This window comes from Neolamprologus brichardi, chromosome 18 (genome assembly GCF_056152115.1).
Source record: "Neolamprologus brichardi isolate AB-2024 chromosome 18, ASM5615211v1, whole genome shotgun sequence".
NCBI classification, from domain to species: Eukaryota; Metazoa; Chordata; class Actinopteri; order Cichliformes; family Cichlidae; genus Neolamprologus; species Neolamprologus brichardi.
The window spans coordinates 15,931,646-15,953,829 of record NC_142121.1 but is presented as its reverse complement, the minus strand read 5'-3'; the positions used below and the strand labels follow the sequence as shown (position 1 = coordinate 15,953,829).

At 40.0% G+C, this 22,184-nt stretch overlaps 1 protein-coding gene across 1 annotated transcript in view; it reads right to left on the bottom strand.

Moving 5' to 3' along the window:
* Window positions 1-2,396: 2,396 nt before the first annotated feature.
* prkci (protein kinase C, iota) overlaps window positions 2,397-22,184 on the bottom strand; it is a 40,376-nt gene continuing 20,588 nt past the window's right edge. Inside the window, exons 8-18 of the mRNA XM_006792214.3 lie at window positions 20,364-20,419; window positions 19,242-19,418; window positions 17,391-17,488; window positions 14,529-14,615; window positions 14,279-14,414; window positions 14,044-14,131; window positions 10,243-10,368; window positions 9,809-9,888; window positions 9,518-9,607; window positions 4,266-4,381; window positions 2,397-4,160 (exon numbers count right to left, since the gene is read on the bottom strand). Coding sequence (XP_006792277.1) covers window positions 4,073-4,160; window positions 4,266-4,381; window positions 9,518-9,607; window positions 9,809-9,888; window positions 10,243-10,368; window positions 14,044-14,131; window positions 14,279-14,414; window positions 14,529-14,615; window positions 17,391-17,488; window positions 19,242-19,418; window positions 20,364-20,419 — 1,142 coding nt within the window. The 3' untranslated portion in view covers window positions 2,397-4,072. The remainder of the gene's footprint in view (window positions 4,161-4,265; window positions 4,382-9,517; window positions 9,608-9,808; window positions 9,889-10,242; window positions 10,369-14,043; window positions 14,132-14,278; window positions 14,415-14,528; window positions 14,616-17,390; window positions 17,489-19,241; window positions 19,419-20,363; window positions 20,420-22,184) is intronic.

Here is a 22,184-nt window from a genome sequence, read left to right as displayed (position 1 = left end):
GTGGGCAGCAGTGAAAAGTCCCATTGTGATGTTTCATGAGTCCAAGAGTGCACCAAAGAAAGAAAAATCCTCTTTAGTGCAAGAGCCACCCTGAAAAACTGCTCCAGTGTGGGTGTCACTGGTGCAGCATACTTTATTCGATTACAACCTTTATTGCCAAAGTTTCACAACTACTCAATGGATTTAAACACACACACCTGACTTTGCCTCTAGTATAACAAAGCATAACATAGTATTTCATATTCTCTCCCACATGTGAAATTGGTTATTGCATTAACATATTTGTCATTAATAAAAAAAATTTAATTATTCGCAGGCAGATTTGGTTGGGACCATCACAAAAACACCAGCCGGGGTTTGATGAAGAGGTCCAACTGTGCTGAATCCAGCAATATGAAATCTACGACTGCATAAGGTTGAGAAAGGGTTTCAGATTAAAAAGTCTACGATGTGCCTGCGCAAAATAAACAGGTGAAAAATGGTATTATTCTACTTAAAAGTATACAAGTTGTTCATCCACTTAAAACCACTTTAAAATCTGAAATTTGGTCACTGTATAGAATTTTTGACAGTTTTCTCTTTTCACATCTAGTTTTAGTTTAATTTTAGATCACAATAATAATCTTGGTTCCGTGATTACTCAGTGACAAAATAAGAGTTGATTTCAGGGTTTAAGCTTGCATTTGGCAAATGTTCACTTAAATTCTCAATGTGAGGTTCAAACAAATGAGAGCACAAGTGAGGGACGCCATCGTTAAGCTGAAAGACCAAAATAAATCAAATAAACCCATCAGAGAGCGAGAGAGCAAAAAAGAGCTCAAAGAGAAAGAGCTCAAAATCCTCACTTTAAATTAAATGTGTAAATTTTGTTATACATGTACAATATCAAATGTAATCGAATCAGGTCAAATAAAAGTTAGTTGATTGGTGTACATTGTTTATACGAATCACATTTTTCTTTGTCATTAATTATCTGAATAAATAAATTTGATGTTTGGTGTATGTTTGTAAAAAGAATGGACGCACTGGACAATTCAGCAACATTGAAAGGCCTGAAAAACCACAGAGGACGACTGAAGTGGATGATGACAGAATTATTTCCATGGTTAAGAGAAATAACTTTACATCTAACCAAGTCTAGACTCTCGATGAAGTAGGCGTATCATTATCAGTGTATAATCACCAGACATCTTCATTAATGGAAGAATGACAGGGTGCAGACCACCGGTTATACTCAAGAACAGGAGATTAATTTATAGCAGGATGATGGGAATTGTTGTATGCAATACTGAAACTATCAGTTAATGTGTGTGTGGGTGTGTAACCGCTGAAGTACACTCACTCACACTGACTGAAAGTGAAATGAACCACATTATATGAAACAGTAAAATGATGCACCTCCGAGAACCAAAAGGCTTATTTCCATCATTAACCCCGGATCCAACGCCACCTCCCCTCTGATGTGGACATCAAGTCAGCTGGAGGTGCAGTCGAAGATTGCAGCGGTCCCAGATCAGATGCACACACTGGAACACTTTCCCATGTTGCTTGTCTGTGTTTATTGTGCTATGGTGTGTTGATATCTGTGCATTCCTGTATTATCCTTTTGTGTTACACATTTCGATGTTTTTTTTCCTCACTACCTACCTGTCTCCCCAATGTCATGTTTGTGTATTGTATGTACGGTCGGCAAGGTCTGTCATCTCGGTTATGGGCAAAAGACTTGCAACTGACAAATAAAGGCTATCTCATCTCATCATCATCTCATCTCTGACGTCTGAGTGATGTAATCAGAGGGACCAGTGAGAGACCGACTCAAAGAAAAAGAAAAAAAAAATGTAGAGAGAAAAAGAGCAGAGGCAAAGATACCCAGCGTTTTATCTCTGGTACGAAAAACCAACTCCCAACCGTGTTAAATTTTTTATCAAAACATCTGAATCCTCAGCTGCACTGTGAGCCACGGTGACGTTGCTGTGACGTCACCGGAGATCTACTTGACAAAGCTCCTCGAAGGGAAATGAAAACTCGTACTGAATATTAATTATTCCTCTGAACCACATGGTAACTATTCTGAAGATAACCCAGGGGACAAAAAGTGTTACATATATGTTTTTAGTGGCTGAAACAAACAAATCAGTAGAAATGTTGCTGTATTTTTAACCACAATCAATATCTGATGCACAAAAATGAAATTCTGAACCCTGTACTGCATTCACTCCCACTTCCTCTAGTTCTGTTTTTTTAATTCTTGCTTTTCATTGAACGTACTAAAGGCTTTTCCTCCTAAATAGTGTCTTTATACTTAACAGCTCTAATTTATTTCTGCTTCTTTTGTACTTACTAGTGCCTTTTAAACCAAAGACAGAGCCACACCAACAAACACATATTACCACAAGGAGAGAAATAAAATGTTTATTTTAGTGTCTGTTTTTTCTTTTCTTTTTTTCTCTGAACGCTAATAATAAAGTTCACCAGTGTCCTGTGGATGGTAAACATCCTCAAAACACAACAAGTACAACAAAAAGTGTTTCCATTGGGATCACCCAGTAACATTTTGGAATCAATGTAGTGATAAAAAAAAAAAGAACAAAAAAACAAACAAACAATCAAAGCTAACCATATCCACTAAAGAAAGAAACAACAAAGCAACAGTAACAAGTGTAACAGATCAGAGTGCTCCGCCGGAGGACCCGGAGGTTTGCGCACCCCCGCTTACAGTTTGCGGGTACAGAGCGAGTCTTTATGATGCTTTATGTTTTTAACAGTTTTATAAAATATCTAATTCAGAAAATAAACTGTGGGCCGAACATGGTAAAAAGTCCAGTGGATATGGGTTACAGCTTTAAAACCTTTTCACGGTGCGGTCCGCTGCTCTTTTGAGCTCTTCTTTCTTTTAATATTTGATTTGCAGCAAAAAAAAAAAAAAGACAAACATGGAATGAATACCAAAGAAAGAAAGACAGGTAACAGATCATAAGTTTTTAGAAAGATGTGTTAAAATAAGAGGGGGATCTAAATATATAATTTCTATGACAGCACATCTTCCTTACGTATTTTGTACCCTCTAATACGTACCAGCAAGACATTTCATGTGTTTAGTTTTTGGTTCTGTATGAATGTTAGCGTAACAAACAGCCCCCGCGCAGAAAGATACAAACCTGTGTTCCAACTTTCAGGTATTGTGTGCCATTTTTCCAGAATGAGCGTCTTCATTTCACAGTTTGAGAGCATTTCCTTGTTATTAGTGTTACGTTGCCGCTTCGGTTCCTTCACTGTGGAAGAAGGGACCTGAAGTAGCCCCTTACCGTCCAGACGTTGAGCATTCATGTTTTTTTTGTTTTGTTTTTTACTCAGGGCTCGAACATTTAACACTTTGACAAATGGTAAACAAAACATGAGAAAATATATTGTTTTTATTTATTTTTTCATTTCTACTCTTTTCCTTTTTCTTTCTTTCTTTTTTTAAAGGCTAGTGTTATGATTTTTTCTACAGAGAAGGGCGGGGGACGTTGTGACAAAGCTAATTCCAAAAACTTTAAGATGTCAGTGCTGTCCGACTGGCTTGAAGCTAAAAAGTCGCTGTCTAACGTTTATCCTCATTAGTATTTTCATATATGTACAAATAAAATATGCATTGAAAACACCCCACCAGCTGGAAGAAGAGGGAGCTCAGTTCATCTGTCGGGAGGGGGCCGTGCCTCTTCCCCCCCACCCCCCCACACATACAGCGACACTGGAAGAACTTAGCAGCCACTTTGGCCACCGACAAAGAGGCCCCGACGAGATATTTCTGATATCAGTGCAGATTTACATGATATAAAAATAATTAAGAAAGAAGGTAGGCTTAAGGACAAGTGGCTATAAATGGCAGAGTGTGAGATTCGTTTTGGCAAATAAGCGTTCTACTTGTGCATGTGTGCGGCCCTCGAACAGAAGGTGGATGTCATCGGGTTGTCTCGTAACCATGCAGCTTGAAGACACTGAGACGCCACGTAAACACGTGCATGAGTGTGTGTGTGTGTGTGTGTGGGTGTGTATGTGTGGTGTGCGTGTGCACAGACGCCACGCCCCCTCACACACACTCTTCCGCTGACATGAGCAGAGGGTTGATGTACTCGAAGCCTTCAAACTCAGACTGGTCGATCTTCTTCACGACGTCCCTGAAAAAGGGAAAAAAATGGAGGAGAAAAGATCAAAAAGTTGGTTAAAATCGACAGAAAACAGACTGCAACACGAAATGAGCACAAAATGAAGCGCTGACTCACTCGTCATCAGGCGTGAGCTGGATTGGCTCGTTGGTGAACTGGGCGTCAAAGTTGTCCAGTCCGTATTCCCCTGAGATGTTGGGCTTGAACGGAGGGACCACCTGCTTATGTTCCAGCTGAAAGTAAAGCAAAGGACGAAGGTAGGACCCAGTTTTTAAATAATTCTTTTAATAACCAATTAGTTGCTTAATAGATAATTAATCTGCAAGTATTTTTGTGATTGATTAACCAAAAAAAGAAAAAAAAAGAAGAAGAAAAAAGAGCTTTTCAGAGTGGCCAGAAAAATCTCATTTCAAAGCATCTGTTTGGTCTCTGAGAAACTGTGACTGTATTTTTCACACCTTTTAAACACTAAGAGATTAATCTATTGAGAAATAATCTGTGAATAATGGAAACAATCCTTATTTGCAGTGTTATTAAGAAGCTTAAAATAGTGACTGTATCAAGGTTGTAAATGAGTTTGTCCGACAGAAACAGGATTTCTGAGAGGATACGCTCTCCGGCAGCTGTAATCAGGCCTGAGTGACGTCCTCTCCACTCAAAAGCATTTGAATACAGAGTAAAAACTTTTATTAGGGACTTCCACTCATTTCCTCTGCCTGTGGTTTCATTTATCACAGTGTATGTGCAGCTCTCTGTCCCGAGTGTTACTGCACTTGTTTGGAGGGCAATAACTGCTCCCCCTGCAGGCCAGAGGGCACACTGCGGGGCAAACTTTAACATCAGCATTGGGGGAAAGGGGGTGGGAGGGTTGTAAGCTGATCCTCCAGACACTCTGACCGAGTGCTGGGTCTCAGCTCCAGACCAAACAGGGAAAAGAGGTCATGGTGATCCTGGCGAGCTGCCCTGTCTGTCTGTCTGTGCAGATAAAGCTGATGTTACGTGCTCTGTCTTCTTTAAAAGATAGAAAGCAGCTTTAATCTGGATTAGTTTAACACTTAAAGGACCATACTATAATTTATACAGTAATGCTTTTAATGGCTTTTAAGAGTTTAAGAGTCTTTATCTATGAAACACTCTAAAATGTTCTGATGTACTTAAATGTTGTTTTCTCTGGAGAGAGTTTACAAATTTAGTCAAATATTAATTTCCTGTATTTTCTTTTCAATAACAGACAGTTTTAATTATTAAGGTGTGGTTGAGTGAATTGTGTATTACAGTTTGCTGGGAGCTTAACACCAAACTGGAAACTGTAACTTTGATCAACAAATTACAATCAAGTCTTCACAGTCAGGGTGCTTTATTAATCCTTTGTTGCTTCCAGGCTTCTGTTTAGCATACACATCACACCTGACCATCTCCTGGTATATCAATAAAGACGAGGGAGGATGCCCATTACAACGGTTTCTGGGTTTTTCCATAGGCAGCTGCATAGGCAGAGACCCCTCTCCTTGACCTCTATAATAAAGTCAATAAATGTGAGGTCTAACACAGTATTGACAGAATATGATAGAACCCGATCACTTTACAAAAGAGCTTTAAGGCTTACTCCTAACAGGCTTTCAAGGGGTAAAGATATCTTGTGTGTCTGTAATATATTGTGCAAAGTAATATTTTGATGACACAGTTTTCCATTATCCATGCCACATCAATGGGCCAATTTCATATGAGAAATTTAAGATATTGGAGGTAGGTTAGTATTTTTACAATTTAAAAATGTCATGACACATATAAACATGTGGCATGGGTCCTAAATGACTCTAGAAGAGGTCACTTGAGAGTTAATTACGTTTATAAACGGGTAAAAAATGTAAACTTTTTTTTTAGTAAAGTACGACGAATACGTGACGGCAAATTCAGATATGACAGATTTGTTCTCATTGCTAAAAATACCACAACTGTATAATTTCATTCTAATTAAGTAAAAAAATAAATAAATAAATAAACAAATAGTATTAAACACAATTAGCCCTAAACTGCAAAATTCACTTTCATCCTTAAACCACTTAACATAAAATCTAATTATTTATTATTAAATTAATTATTTTATTTAATTTAATTTTCTATGGCGGAGCTCCCACAGAGGCCAGCAGGCGGATGAGGGAAAGGGGAGGCAGGAGGAGGAGAGACCCGAGGCGGCCGCCGGTCCGAGTGTGAACTGAACTTCAGGTAAGAAGTAATGACCTGCAGTCTATCTGGGTCAGATATAAACCAAGTTTAGGTGGAGTTTATTTTCGTTGCGCTGACTTTTAGTCAGTTATAATAACTCGTACTGCGTACTAGCTAGCATGACAGAGTTTCTATAAAGCTGGGTGGATGCTTTGATGTTACTGATAGTGAACTTTATTTTATTCATAAGGTAGGTTAGTAGACTTGCCAACAGTCCCGTAAAAAACGGAATCGTCCCGCATTCAGAGAAAATATTATTATTATTATTATTATCATCGTATTGAGGTGAAAAGGAACACAGTTTGTCCCGTACTTCAGCTAGAATGGAAAAAGACACAAAGCTGGAGTTATTCTGTGTATTTACGCTGCACAGCTGCCTCTTCTTCTCTCATTCTTCTCTCATTCTCTCCCCCCGCCTCCTGTTTCTACTTCAATCATGAAACTGATCAATGATCAGCTGATCGGCTTTTCTCTCTCGTTTGTTTATCGCCCACTTTGCGCCAGAAAGAGGAAACCAGCGGATGTTGCGCTAAACAACAGCAGCACGTTTAAGCTTGATCAGCTGTTGTTAGAATTTATTTAATATTAATTTCTAGTATCAGCTGATGTTTGTTGGAGCCACAGCCTTAAAAGCTGCTGGTCATGATGTCGGTTTGGATATCCTAGTGAGAGGTGAAGATGAAACCAGGAGATGTCCTTACTGAATCATCAGAGCTGAACAGGTGATGGAGAAACAGGTTTACCTTTTAGGTGACATGAATGAGTTGAAGGGAAGTTATGAACTGTTTCTGAGAGACAAATAACACCAGGATCCTTTTCTAAGTAGCTGACAGCTGGTAACTGTGCAGGGGTGGGTCTAGCAAAAGTTTTGCCAGGGGGCCAGGTAGGGAGAGGGGGGCACAAAGAAATACTTTCTTATTCTCATTTAAAATATCTAGTTTTTATTAAATAATTATCTAAATCTTACAACCAAAGTTTTTATCTGACATAAAATGTATAGAAATTATACATATACCAACAAGAAAGTGTACATCACTGTCACAACAGCGTTTGTTTTCATTCAAAGGCTTCAATACCTGGTGGGCCGTTCTCTAGTCAAAATAATGATGGTATCTTAGCTAACAACCCCAACTACCAGATTCAACTTGTAATTGGCTAAAAATAACTTAGCCTACTGGTGAGAAGGACGTTGTTAGCTGGCAGTTTTTTCAAGCAATGTTGAAATTTCCACATTCTGACACTTCAAATGCTTCAGGAGTTGTCCGCTCAGCGCAGCATCTGCACCACGGAAATACATGGATACATCTGTAGACTCGAGACTGATCAAACCAGAAAGCTTTAATGAGCAGCTGGATTTGTCTCGCATTAACTGGCCGAGTTAATGCCAGTTAATGCGACATTGAAATGTAGCTGATTGAACTGAAAAGCTCGACTCTGTGGGGGTCAAAGTTTGCAGAACTACGAACGCAGCTGGAATCCATAGATGTGCGTGTTCACGGAGCTTGCATTTTCACCTGCTGGACATCACTACCTGACAAGGTTAACTGTCTTCAGAACATTGCAGGGACATTATTTACAGTATTTGGCTCTACATATCTGTGTGAGCAGATTTTCTCTCACATGAAGAGGTAGCCATCTGAATGCTGGACACTCGGTGACCTGTGTCTCTGAGTGGGAGACCAGAGATCACATTAACATGTGTATCTCTGTATTAACAAACATGCCATATTGGCTCAGTTTATTTTTCTTATCATTGTTGTAAGGTGACCATAAATAGCATTTGCATTTTCTGTTATACAGTTCATTTGCTGTTATGGAGTTCTTGTTATGGATAAAAAGTGTCTTTTTTTGTTTCAAAATAACTGATAAGTATTTGCTGATAGCTGCAAACATCTGCAAACAAATATAATTGTATAAAGTTGTTCTATATAATGTGTAACTGTTAATATTTACAATCATATGGCAGATTGACTTCTGAGGAAATTTTAGATGGCACTCATGATCATAAAGGTTGTCGACCCCTGCTGTAGCTCATCCATGAGCACAGTTCAGGCCCCATCAGCTCATCAGTCCTTCAGTTGGATACATTAACAATACATACATTATTAATTCATTCATGCGCTCATATGTAAGGTTGAAGCTAATATCAGCATAAGGCCGTGAGTCTCATCTGACACTCATTTTATGGTTCTAAGGGTCATAAAACAGGAATCTAAAAAGACTCCTGGGTGATAATTTACTCATCGCTGAAACTGATAACAGGAAGCAACAGAAATAACGAAGTATTTTTAGCCCTAGTTTAAATTTCACCTGTATTTTTTTTTCTACAAGTCATTTCGAGATACCAAACAAGTGACTAACATCTGTAAATACAGGTCCACATCTTCATTTCCTGCACTGCGTTCTACATTTATATTCACACTCATACTGGTTTTCAAGCATAAACTATAAATAAGGATTATACACAGACACAAATACCAGTCATAGCAAGAATCCAGTCAAGCATGTGGTTTTCAGTATTAGTGGCAACGAGTGCAAACCGCAGCTTCAGAGAAAGCATCAGCGATATCCGAGCCAACCTACGAGCTTCTCTGAGGTTCCAGTAATCATGCCGAAATTTGTGAATGAAACGATTTGTAAACAGCGGCGCTGAAATTAGAGTGTTAATGGCTTCTCTGTCAACATGAACCACTGCTCGACAATCCGGACATGCAGAGATCGACATATCAGCCCCGTGTGATCCGTCCCCTCTCGTTTCCTCTCCGTCTTTAAACTTCCTCTGTGTGTGTGTGTGTGTGTGAGTAATCGTATCTGCTGCTGTCAGTATTCTGCCTGGCCTGTCTGTTTCCAGCTGCCTGCTCTTCACAAAGAAACAAGTCTCACCCCACAGCTAATAACCTCAGTATTGACAGAGCGTCTACACCTGCAGGGCAGGAGAAAGAGCGCAGGAGACGGCGATCCTGCGCACTTAGATTTGACCTTCTGCGGTCTCGCGGCAGCTCTTGTTTTTCTCCCCCTCTCCCCCCGCAATCGATTGTATGGATTTATTTTGACCTATCTGACATGCGGCATGCACCAATGCTGATTTCCTTCATTTGAAAGAACTGACTGAGAAAAGCAGAGGATGAAATTGAATCACTCACGAGCTCCCAGTCGACGTTTCGGAAGAACGGGTGGCCCATGATGTCGGCAAAGCCCGTCTGAGGGTGGCAGCCCAGGCGCTCCTTGGGATCCTGTTGGAGTGAGTGTGAGAAGAGGGTGAGAGACAGTGGGAGACTATGGTGGAAAGGAAAGATAACAAGTCCAATACCCGAGAAGAAAGGTGGAGAAAGTGAGAAGAGAGAATTGGCAAGGAAAGTGGATACATTTCCCAAAAAAAAAAAAAAAAAGACAGTAAGAGGTGGCACTGCTACAGGCCTGTCAGACCCTCTTACCTTGTTGAGGAATCCTTTGAGGACGCTGGCAGCTTTGACTGACAACGAGCGCGGGATTCGGATCTGTTTTTCCAATATTACTGCAGGAGGTGACAGAAAAGGGGTCAAGGGGTGGACAAGAAGAGGAGAAGATGAGATGGTGCCAACACTGCTGCTGTTATGAGTTCAATCCTGCTGGGTATGCTCGCGGCAGTCCAAGATATGAATCTTTTTGTTAACCCACCTCACTGTTAATTATAAGAAACAAACACAATATAAAACCATATTTATACTAAAATAATGGGGTGGGGGGTGGGGGACACATGGTTTCACACTTCTCTCTGTAACAGATGGCATGTTCCTGGTATTGAGAGAAGCCAATAGAAAGGTGTCGACATGAAGGTGTTGCATGAACTCAGCAGTTTTTTTACGAACTGCAGAAGCACGCGTGTTACCTTGGAAGAGGTAGTCTTCTGTGTTCTGGTCCGGGTTGTCGGAGCTGCCGACGATGTCGAAGGGCGACCGGCCCGCCATCATCTCAAACATGAGCACGCCTAGTGCCCACCAGTCCACGCTGAACCCTGGGACACACACACAAACGCACACACACACATATCATACGTTACAGCTCTGACGCTTTGAAACGCCAAAACAACACAAATGACCGACGACTGAAGGGGAAAAAAAAAAAAAAGAAAAGAAAAAGAGCAGCACGATTATCTTTATTGCAATTAGAGAGGAGGAACTTTTAATTGCCACTTACAAAACTTCAAAGTACACCAGCATTTCAGGGTTACTATAGCAACCACCTTCACTTTGAAAGTTAGTGTTTCTGTATATTATCACACCTTCAATAACAAGCACATTATTCAGATTGCCTATTTCTCTCTCTCTTTTTTAAGCCATTAGGTCACGAGTGTCACAATCAGTTTAACTCTGAAAGAAAATGAAGGACAGATATATTTCCAGTAAATTAATTGGTATGTCTCACACCACCTTCTCACCTACAGTTTGGTCCACATAAAGCTCTAAGCTAGTCTACAAACAAGTACCGTAGTCTTTATAATACTTAGCCAAGAAAATAATGCTAATAGTGCTAATAAGATGCTCAACCTCATCCTCAGCTGAGAAAATGGAGCGAGCCAAATGTATTTAAAAATTAAGAGACATGTGGCCTGCGGGCCTTGAATTTGGCACATGTGCATTGGAGCTGAACAGCTGCATCATTTCACCAAATCTTAGCTGTCACTTCACTTGTAACAGCACTTTCAAACATCTGGTTTTGCTCCACATCACAGATTTCTGAAGACTGTAGTGTTACTGTGATTTAAAACAGGACAACACTTGATGACATAAGCATGAAAGGAGTAGTAAGTAATAGTAGTAGGAGTAGTTAGTAATAAAGCTTAAGTAATCCTGATATGTTGCCAACCAGAAACTGGATCGAAAATGGAAGTGGCTACAGAAAAAACAGAACTTCCAGTTTCTTCTTTACAAGGAGGAAATCCTCCAATCAGATTAAATATCCATATCTCCCTAATGTTAAGAAAACAGATAGAGCTGAAAAACAACTTAAAATTTAAAATCTACTCAGGGTAAATTTCTGTGAATCCTAAATTTCTGTCAAAACAACGACAGAAAAGAAGCCGTAATGATGTGAAAGTTGTAAAACAAGTAAGGCAGACATGAAAGAGAAAGCAGAACATTTTAGATGCCATTGTGGCGTCCTCAAACTGATTCCTTTGGCTATCGCCATCTTGATGTTTTGAAACCGGACATGATAAATGAGGGGAAGACCGAAAAACTGAGGGACAAGGTAGACCTTCCCTAAACTACACCCTCCTTCTCATGTTCTGGACAAAAATATGTGAAGATCATATATACAATCTGACTTGATTCTGCAGCCACACGAGTCGCCCCTTATATAAAAGTCCATCTTTTATATGCAGTCTTTGACTTCATTAAGTTTTTTTTTTTTAACTTAAAAATAATTTAATGTATGTAAATTATTATTAAAATAAGGAAAGAAAACCCTGGAACGCAGTTTTCTGTGTAGAGACTAAAAATAAAGACTTAAAAAAAAAACACAAAAAAAAACAGGTCAGATCTGACATGACTTCCTCTACTCAAACAAACAACTAATGCGTTTACCCAGTGAATTTGTGTTTTTTTTTTTGCTGATTTCTTTCATAAGTAACAACCAAAATCCCCAAAAAGGGCCTGACATTTGTTTTTCTGTACACAAAGACAAGCGGGTGTGATCATCGTGGAGTCAGTGAAATTTAATCATCTCATTGATTGGGTTAACAGTTTGAATGATAAGAGGATCACATTCAGAACAATGGTGGACCTACACTGGATCACACATGCCCCTGCTGTGACTCTGATGTCCACACAATTTGCCGTTCGGCCCATTTTTTTTTAAAAAAAACAAAACTTTCCCACTACAGCCATCACAGTATGAAGAGCGCAGGTGTTGTAAGCAGCCTCGGCAGCACGACAGCTGAGCGAGCAGCTAAAATCAAACCCAGCCGTCATTAATTTCATTATTCACACGTGTGCTGTTCCTACTGTGTCTAAAAACAGCTGCTGTGCTCATATGTGTTGTTTTTTTTAAATAAAGGAGGGAAAAACAATCAAAAACTTTTTCTTTTAACTGTGAAATTTGTTGCCATGACACCCCATTTGGTGACCAAGGAGGCTTTTCTATTTTTACAGCACTGCGTGTATGGATAGTCGAACACGCAGCACTGAGGATGTAGAAACTGATATTTCACAGAGAAGCTAAAAGTACATTTCAAGAATAAAGACGAAATGTGAGAATAAAGCTGTCCGTTCAAGTCGAGCTACTTCTGTTAGTGCACGGCTGCCTCTACAAAATGCCTTTTGTAGATGAACCAGTGTTAAAGAATGGAGTTAATGTTATCAAACAAACCCATTGTGTTAGCAACTGTTAGTACTACTGAAGTTTAATCAGCATTTCAAAATCTCAAACTTTTTCTTCACAAAATTGTTTTACAACTTAATTTTTTCCTCAATCTGCTTCTTTGTGATTCAATGAATATTACAAATGCCTCTTTCCCCCCAAATGTATCTGCACATTTTAACATTTTACAGCATTTCTTTTCGGGTTGTCTCTCAACTTTATAATTAAACCGTGCAAATTAACTGAATTAATGTAGCATTAACTGAATAGCTGCTGAATGAAGACAGAAATGGCTGCTAGGCAAGTAAGACATACACAGGCAGAGGTCAGCAGATTTAGAGAAACAGACAAGCACGCTATTTAACTTTAAAAACTACCGTTTTTAGACATTAAATGTCAGCCAACTGGGCCTTTACTTTTCCTCAAAGAGGGTGTGGATGCTATATAAACCATAACTTTGACCAAAAATCCCCATGTGGACAAGCTAACGGCACGGCAGAATGTGATTTCTGCTACATTTGAGAGGTTAAAATGACACCTCAGAAAGAAAGTTAGAGGACTACACGAGTAACAGAACATCTCTCACTCTTTTTTTCCCCCTCTCACATTAAGCCCATCCTGCAAATAGATGTGCCTCACCATTAGAGACATTAGAGGAGTCCTGAATTACCCAGATTAGATTAGTTGAGAAATCCCCAACAGCAAAGATGGTGCTAAAAGAGCAACTTCCAGGAGAAAACAGCTTTTTAAAACCTATTTTCAGGGTGTAGTTAGGAAACTTTTAATGCACTTTATCATTACATTTGCTGAAATAAAGCTGATTTAAATAATAACAGCTTCAATAACTGTTGGAAAACATTTAAAGACAGTTGCACACGCTTATATTGCAAAGCAGAACCATACACAATTTCAGCTAGGTGTTTTTGTTTTGTTTGTTTTTTTTAAAACAAGAAATAAATAACCCAGGAGTTGCAAAAAACTCTTCTACCAGTCACTACCCACTAGTAGCCCTGGTTTATGGTGACAGTGTAACATACCTGGCTTGTGTATTGTGGGGTATTGGCGACAGTGGTGGCAGTTTTCCTTGAGGCACTAAAATCACTGCTGTATGTCGGGCACCATTTAAATAAATTAAATATATCCTAAATTTAAAAAACAAATATGCATCCAAAGAAAAAGTGTTCCTACGTTTGTCTACAGTTGTTGAATTGTTTATATATAATGTAGCTTGAGTGTGTTAGTGCAGATAAACCCAGTTTTGCCTCACACACTTTCTAACTGCAGAATTAGATAGCATTTCTGGTAAGTGCCTCCATGCCGTAATCCTCACCGTAATCCTCTCCTCTGAGTATTTCGGGGGCGATGTAATTGGGGGTACCGCAGAAAGTGCTCGTTGTATCGCCAGGTCTCAAGCCCTCCTGAAAGAAGAAAAAAAAAAAAGAAAGATCATCAGCTGTGAGATCATCTCAGAGGGCTGTAAACTGACACGTCTGCAGCTGTGCAGGTGCTTTTATCCAAAGTGCACTGCGGTATCATTACAAACCACATTAATCCGTAAACCACACCTTGCACATGCCGTAGTCTGTAAGCTTGATGTGACCCTCAGAATCCAGCAGCACATTGTCCAGTTTCAGGTCTCTGTAGATGATTCCCCGCTCGTGGAGGTAGTTGAGCGCCAGACTGATTTCTGCTGAGTAGAATCTGAAACACAAAGAGGGAAATTACTGTGTTTTTAAATTTAGCTTCGGCTGCATAAAGAAATTAAAAACGCATCTGTCCCTTTAATCACACGTGAAGCAAACGGCCAGACTGTACCTGGCATGTTCTTCTGGGAGTTTCCTTTGCCTCTGCATGTGGAACATGAGATCTCCACCATTCACATATTCAATAACAAAGAAGAGTCTGCAGAAAGAAACAGAAGTTAATTTTTCTTAAATACAGAATTAGTCATCTTTCAATCATCCATAAGACATCTGTCAGGGTGGCTGGATGAGCGCTCATTTTTTTTTTCTGCTTATGTGCTTTACTGATTTTATTACACTCACTGTATAAAACTTGCATCTAACACAGTCAGCCTGGGGTAGATATTTACTACAGCTTCAATTAAATTTTTACTTCCAAAGGCGATAAAAACATAACAAAACATTTTTCCACTAAGCGATTACTCTTCTTGCTTTTATGAAGTTCCCGTGCACAAAAAAAGAACACATCTCTCCTTTACAGCTGCGTACTTTTGCCCCTCACTCAAATCTCAAACTTGCTCTTCAGTTCAGCTCAAAACGTAATGACAGAGAGCAAGCCTTCGATCACTAAGACCTATTAAATCAGGCTCTCAATTCAATTCAATTCAATTTTATTTATATAGCGCCAAATCACAACAAAGTCGCCTCAAGGCGCTTCAAGGCGCTCTCTCAAATGAACTTGAGAAATATTGATGACAGTCAAAATTCAGGGCCTCTCAGTCCACCTGCAGGTTTGCACGAGTCTCCCATGAGTCTGCTGCTGCCTGAGGCTCTTTTAGCTCCTACCTGCACCACCAGACAGTTGGGTTATATGGTAGGGCCAAAATCCCTACCATATAACCCTGTATTTAAATTTGAAGTTAGTGAATAAGAGATTCCAACAATGACCAAAATTAACTGATTTTACTATAACTTAGCAGCCTGACTGATTTATACTTCAGTTCAGTTCATTTTTATTTCAAACATATACATCCACCAACATTTCATAACTACACCGTAACCTGACCCGCAATACCTTTTTCGCCGCTGTTTTTTAATCTATCAGTGAGTGAATATTGATCGACGCCTCAATATAAGGAGTAATAATTATAGCATCGATATAAGGGCTCACAAATGTCAGCAAATTCCTGGTGGGAGATAGATGAAACTACTGGAATGTAAGGGAATCAAAGGGGAATCTACAAAGAAGTGAAAAAAAACTCGAGTGACAAAATCTGTCCACAACAAAGAGCGGCGACCCAGAAGGGAAAAAGTCCCAGCATTTTATTTGTTTACATCGTGGGTGTAACCGCACATATAACACCAGGACACGACCACAAGCTATTTAACACAGAACGGAGGAGCACAAACGTAAATGTCGGCAATGACGTCTGCCACTCATGCCGAAACTGTAGGTCCCACATAGATTCCCTGCAGAAGTCTAACCCAGGCCTTACACATGACCTAATAAAAATGCACTTAATAATTTTGTGTTGCTTGTGTTCTTTGTGCTCTCTTCGCTGCTTTGGGATTAAAGTATAATGAAACACAAGGGACTGCTTATGTGTTTGTTTCTAAAACCAAACTTTGTCATTTTAGTTACGTTTACTGTCACAAAACATGTTTCACCGCAACAGGGATTTTCCTATAACCTTAACCATGAACACGATCACCAGTGTGTGAATGTGTGTGTGAATGGGTGGATGACTGGTTGTGTAAAGCGCTTTGGGGTCCTTAGGGACTAGAAAAGCGCTATACAAATACAGGCCATTTACCACGCTTCAATGACCTAAAAACAAGTGTTTTGTTTACATAGAAGTAATAATACCTCAACCACAGGAGCGGCATATTTAACTGTGTTGTTGTACAATGGTATTTTGATGACCTCATCTCGGGTTTGGTACCTTGCCCAAAGATGCTTTCGAGTGGGTAGGAACCACCAACTTTATACTGGTAGAAAACAGGCAAAGTCTTGAACCCCAGGACCAATCACTCATTCACACAGCACTTTGAGCTAGCTCACATCCTGCAGCCACTGTAGAATCACCAGTTCACCTAACATGCTTGTCTTTGGGCTGCAGGAGGAAACGTATGCAGGCACAGGGATGCATTTATGTATTTACTCCAACATAGTTACTCACTGACTGTAACTTTACTTTTCTAGGGTGGGTGTTGTCCAGGTGTATTAACAAGGGTGCAAATTATTTACTAGTGAACAATCCCCTTCAGCCAACCAGGTAGCCCCAGCTCTTCCCTCTTGTGCATCCCTAAGTTGATCAGGTTATGTTCATACCAATCCCCAAAAAGCCTAATCTTCAGAAATTCTAACGCCATCGTGGTGTAATGCTGCTGGTGACAGGAGTCCTGCAGAAAACTAGTACCTGCAGCAAATGGACGTCTGGTTCACCATGTTTGTTGTGGTGATGAGGAACTCAGTTGAAAGACAGCTGCCTGTCCAACTCTTATGGGGATATTTAATGATATTTATTAATGTATTTAAGAAAGTGTGGTGTCCCTCCCTTTTTGCACCCTGGCTCCAATACTGCTACAAGTACAGTGCAATTCTGCGAGAAGCCATGCAATGTATTTGTGAAGCTTTATTTAGAAAATTTAGAAATATGTAAATGTAGCAAGAAATGAATCTGGGTCTTTAGATTCATTTCATTTGGGAGGGTAAAATTTAAGGAAAGGTATGCTCTGGATTTCTATCCCACTGACTGCTTTCTCAATTACTTTGTTTGATAATCAGAAGAAAGAAAAACTGTAACTTAAATTAAAATCTGAATAAATGACCAGCACAACCTGATTCAGGCAGCAGTCCCTCCTCAGACCTGTAAACAGTCTTTGTAAATTGGTGTAGCTCTTATTTACAGAGGATTTTTCCAAAGCCTAGCAAAAGAAAGAAAGAAATAATAATACTAATAATAATCACGACTCGTGCAATAGAAAAGCTCACCTGCTTTCTGTCTGGAAACAGGAGTGAAGGCCGACCAGGAAGGGATGATTAGAGGCCTGCTCGAAGACATGCTTTTCTGTTTGAACCCAGTCGATGTCCTGGAACAAAAACACACAAAGAAACACCCAAATGTCAATCAAGGGATGTTTGTGACATAGTGCCCTTGAGCTAACTAAAAGCTGAATAAGCACAGGGCTCCATTGACCATCCTACAAAGCCTGAAAGTTACTTGTGTGTAAGGTGGACAGCGGTGGGGGAAAACGGCTGAGCCAGTAGAAGCGGGGGCTGGCCTCTATCGGTAGCTGGATGATAATATGTCTGGACACGGATGCGGCTCACGCTGACAGGGCAGGGAAGGCACAACACTTTGCCATTGATCGAGAAGCACTTGTCAATCTGTCAATCACGCTAAGTGCGCCTAATCAAGGCTAACTACTCCCGCTGCCACCGGCTGTGCTGCTACATGTGTTCACGGAGATCAATTTTCCATGACGTGATAGTTTATCTGCACGTTCTTAGGCTGACAGACCTCTTCAAAGCCACCAGTCTTTCTAACTCTGATGCTGGATCACATGACACCAATCAGCGTGTTAGAAATAACAGCTCCTGTTGATTGTTCTAGTCATATTAATTAGACTGACAGGAGACTGATTGCTTCATTATTAATTAACCTCACAGAGCGAGTCCTGGTGTCTTGTCACACTGTATGGACTTTAGTGACAGTGGCACCATCCTCGCAGATATACAGCTTTAGACCTCTGGAGTTTGCTGGTCTGAATAAATCAAAAACAGTAAAATATCGAGTCAGTTGATTATCTATTAAAGAGTCAGTGAGAGAACATTAAAATCTCAAGTGATTAGTCAACTACTAATGATGTTTTGACTGAAAATAATTGCACCTATTTCGATAATTACTGGCATTCAAGGCCATTAAGAACAAAAAGCCACTTTGTGCTTGAAAATCCTTCCATGTGAGCATTAAAAACTGAAACACTCTGGATCTTGGACTTCTGAACAGTCAAAACAAACAATCTGAAGGTCCCACTTTAGTAAATTAAGAAACTTTGCTGTCAATTTCTTGTTTTTCAAACATTTTACTGTGTAAACAGTTAATCAAAGGAAAAAAAAAATGAGCAACTAAAACAGAAGATCATTAGCGGCAGCTGTTAAAACGGCCTTACTGCGTCCTCTTTACATACGCCTACACAGAAAGGAGCAAAAACACTGGTTCAAATAATCATTTTCCATGATGTTGTGTAAAAATGTGTTTCAAACCACTGCATAGGACAACAAAAATCACCCAATTTTGGTGGAAATTACACACTTTAAGAAGCCTTTATTATGAACTCTTATATTCTGCCCTATATTAAACATGGACATTGTTACAACAGTTTCTAATAATCACAATATGTGTAAGTAGATCCTGTGAGCCAAAAGCTCAGGCTTCAAATGCTCTAAATCCTAGTTCACCAACAGGTGGATTGCGGTCTATATCAGGACATGGATCTATTACTAGATTCTGACAGACCATCTCCATTTTACTCTGCCCACCTTTTCTCATATTTACGGTACAGTTCTGTTAATTTGAGACAGAGGATGATCTGAGGGAGACTCGTATAGCATAAACCAAATATTTTGAACTGAATCATACAAAGCTATTCTAGTGACTAAAAATATGGATCTTAAAAAGAATATAATAGATCGCCCTTGATACACAAGTACAAAAATGCTCCATTTCATCAGATTTCATCCAGATTTCTTTGATTTCTTTCTTTGCCTTTATTTACGGTGATTTTATATGTCTGGTAAGCATGTCAGGCATCAGCAGTCTTTACACCTCTTCTGATTTACCTCGTCATCGTTGACCAGCTCCTTCTTGACGACCTTCATGGCATAGATGCGCTCCGTCTTTTTCAGCTGTACCAGCAGCACCTTGGCGTAGCTACCTCTGCCGATCACCCGCAGCAGGTCAAAGTCGGCCAGGCCCAGACTGGAAGTCGATTTCCCTGTGTCTCTGCTACTCCGTGCCTATGAGGTGCAATTTTTTAAAAAAAAGGTAAGGAACCCCAGTGATGGGGCCGAGCACGAAATACTATCATAACAAAAACATAATGAATTCAACTCGGAGCTGATTAATCACGCATCGTTTTGGCTCTGACTTTCTCAGGATAATTTTTGTTCACTGAACTATTGACAGAGCTGATGAGTTGGTTTGAGCACGAGTGTGATTTCCTTTGGGTGATTTTGTAAATGATATTAAAAAAGCTCCCAGCACCACTTTTAGGCAATAAATCTTAGTAATGACTTTCTTGTCTCGATTTAATACCATCATGCTGCTACCATTAGATCAGGCCCTGGCTGTATTATAGTCCTCCTTCTCTGTAAACATGACTCCCACCTTCACCGTTTCCTCGCCCGCCTTCTCTGCTCTCTTGTAATCTGTCCTGTAGTGAACCGTTTCGACTACCTATCTATCTAACACCCCTTCACGTGACAACCCCATCCCCAGAGTCACACATGGAGCTGAAGATAACATCATTCGGCCTGGCCTCTTTTATCTCAGTCTATCGGCGTCCAACTCAATTCAGTCTTTATCTATTTCCAGCTCTCCTGCCTCATCCAACAATCCTCCCCACGAACCTCCAAACTGCATCCCTGGCCATTAATCAGCCTCTGGTGTTAAGAGCTGTGATAAAAGGTTACTTTATTAGCTCTACCAAAGGAAATCAATACCAACACCACTACACGGGTGCCTACGTCTCCACGCTCTCTGCATCCAGCATGCACAGTAGGTGAAAGAAGGATCGCCCAAATCCTCACAGATGAAAACCTGCTTTCAATTACAGATGATCTTTCTCCCTCTCACCCAAACAGCACCAATTTCTAAATATACATATATCCATCTAGTCAGCGTGACAGGTTGACAGATTATGAGTCACGTATCAAGAGTGTTTGAAAAGATTTCTCTCTCACCTCTTTTTCTTCTCCATCGTAAGTCAAGCTTTCTCTGGAGTCTTTATTCTGAGGGCCTGCGAAAGAGAGGGGGGGGGAGAAGTGACAGACAGAGTGACAGACAGACAGAAGGCGAGGGGGAGGCAGGAGAGGAAAAAGGAAAATAGGAGAGATGAGAGAAAATAGGTGAGAGACAGTCACACGCTTTGTTCACAGCTCTGCAGCACCAGAGCAGTTTCTCTCTCCTTGGTTTGAAAAGAAAACAGCCAGTTTGTATTGACCCTTGTTTAGCAATACAACAAAACCAGACCATTTTGTGAATACATAAGTAGGAAAGTATGCCTTTACACCTTATAAATTATTTTAATGTTAATCAAGCCACAATATCAGTAAAGCAAGGACATCTGCACTTCAATAATGGCACACTGAGCTTTAGGTGCCCCTCTAACAGCAAACAATGATCCTAACCTCTTTCAAAGTTCTCAACCACTCGACTGCACCTAAATCTGGAGCTGCTGTAAGCTCCCAAAATCAGCTGATCAACGTGTAGTCCACGTGGTCAAGCCCTGCACAAGCTCCTTGCTGAGTTTGGTGTTATCTAGACACTGGCAATAAAATAACGGGCACTCAAAATCAGCTCCACATTTTGTTCCTAATCCCCGGGATTACACATGGTGCGAGTCTGTAGCGTGTTTGATTTATGCTTCAGCAGGAAATTAAGATTAAAATTAACCTTCTGTAACGTTGGGTCAACTTAGCCCGCAACTATTGTGACTGATCTGCTCAGCATTGTTGATTCCTCCTGTTCATTTCACCGCAGTTTTTAAATTTATCAATGAAAGAAAAAAAAATCATCACCCTAGTATAAAGAATAACCATGGCATCAATATAAAGACTCACAAAACTCAGCAAATTCCTAGAGGAAGACTGCTGAAACTATCAGGATTGATGTGAGAGAATGTACAAAGAATTAAATGAATGCATTTGCCCCCCGGAAAAACCTGACTACCACAAAGGGTGGGGATCCAGGATGGGGAAAAGCCTTAGTATTTTATTTGGCTAGCACCACATATAAAACTCTGGGGACACACCCACACGATAAATATCATGTAATACACCAGTGTAAATGCCGACAACGCTGGTCACTTACTAAGGCTACATCGTAGGCTCAACAATGACTACACAGAACTCTAAATCAGGTCTTAGTCTGCATGAGGTCTTTTATTTTAAAAACAAAACAAAACTGACTTCCCCTCGTGCTAATTTGCACACAGGCTTAATCAAAAACTGACTCTGTGTACATCTTTCATGACGCAGAGCAGAAAGACATTTTTGGGATGCTTCTGAAATGCCCTGCAGTGCTTCTGGTGGAGTACAAGTGCTGTCTTAGGGTGTGTTGCTGCAACCACTGGAATACAGGGTGCTCTTACGGGACCACTGAACTGTGGTAAAAATAATAATTACTTTAATTCTAGTGAGTGTTAAGATTATTTATCACATACCTCAAATTCTGAAACAACAGGCATTTACTGTTTGGTAGTCTGCTTCAAACCTAGTCTCTACCTGAGCAAATACAGCCTGTGCGTGGGTGCATGTTCGTGCATGTGTGTGTTTGGGTGGTTGAGGGTGGTACTACTTTAAAAAAAAAAAAAAAAACTAAAAAAAAAATCTAAAGAAAAATTGTTTTATCTCAGCGGTCTTATTTTCAAAATTACTGCAAGTCGCAGTTGGAGCCGAAATTAAATTTTGGTTAATTGCAGAGCCCTACCATTGATGCATTAAATTAACATGATCACATTATAACATTTATAGTTTCATATTGCATCTCCACTCATAACCAAG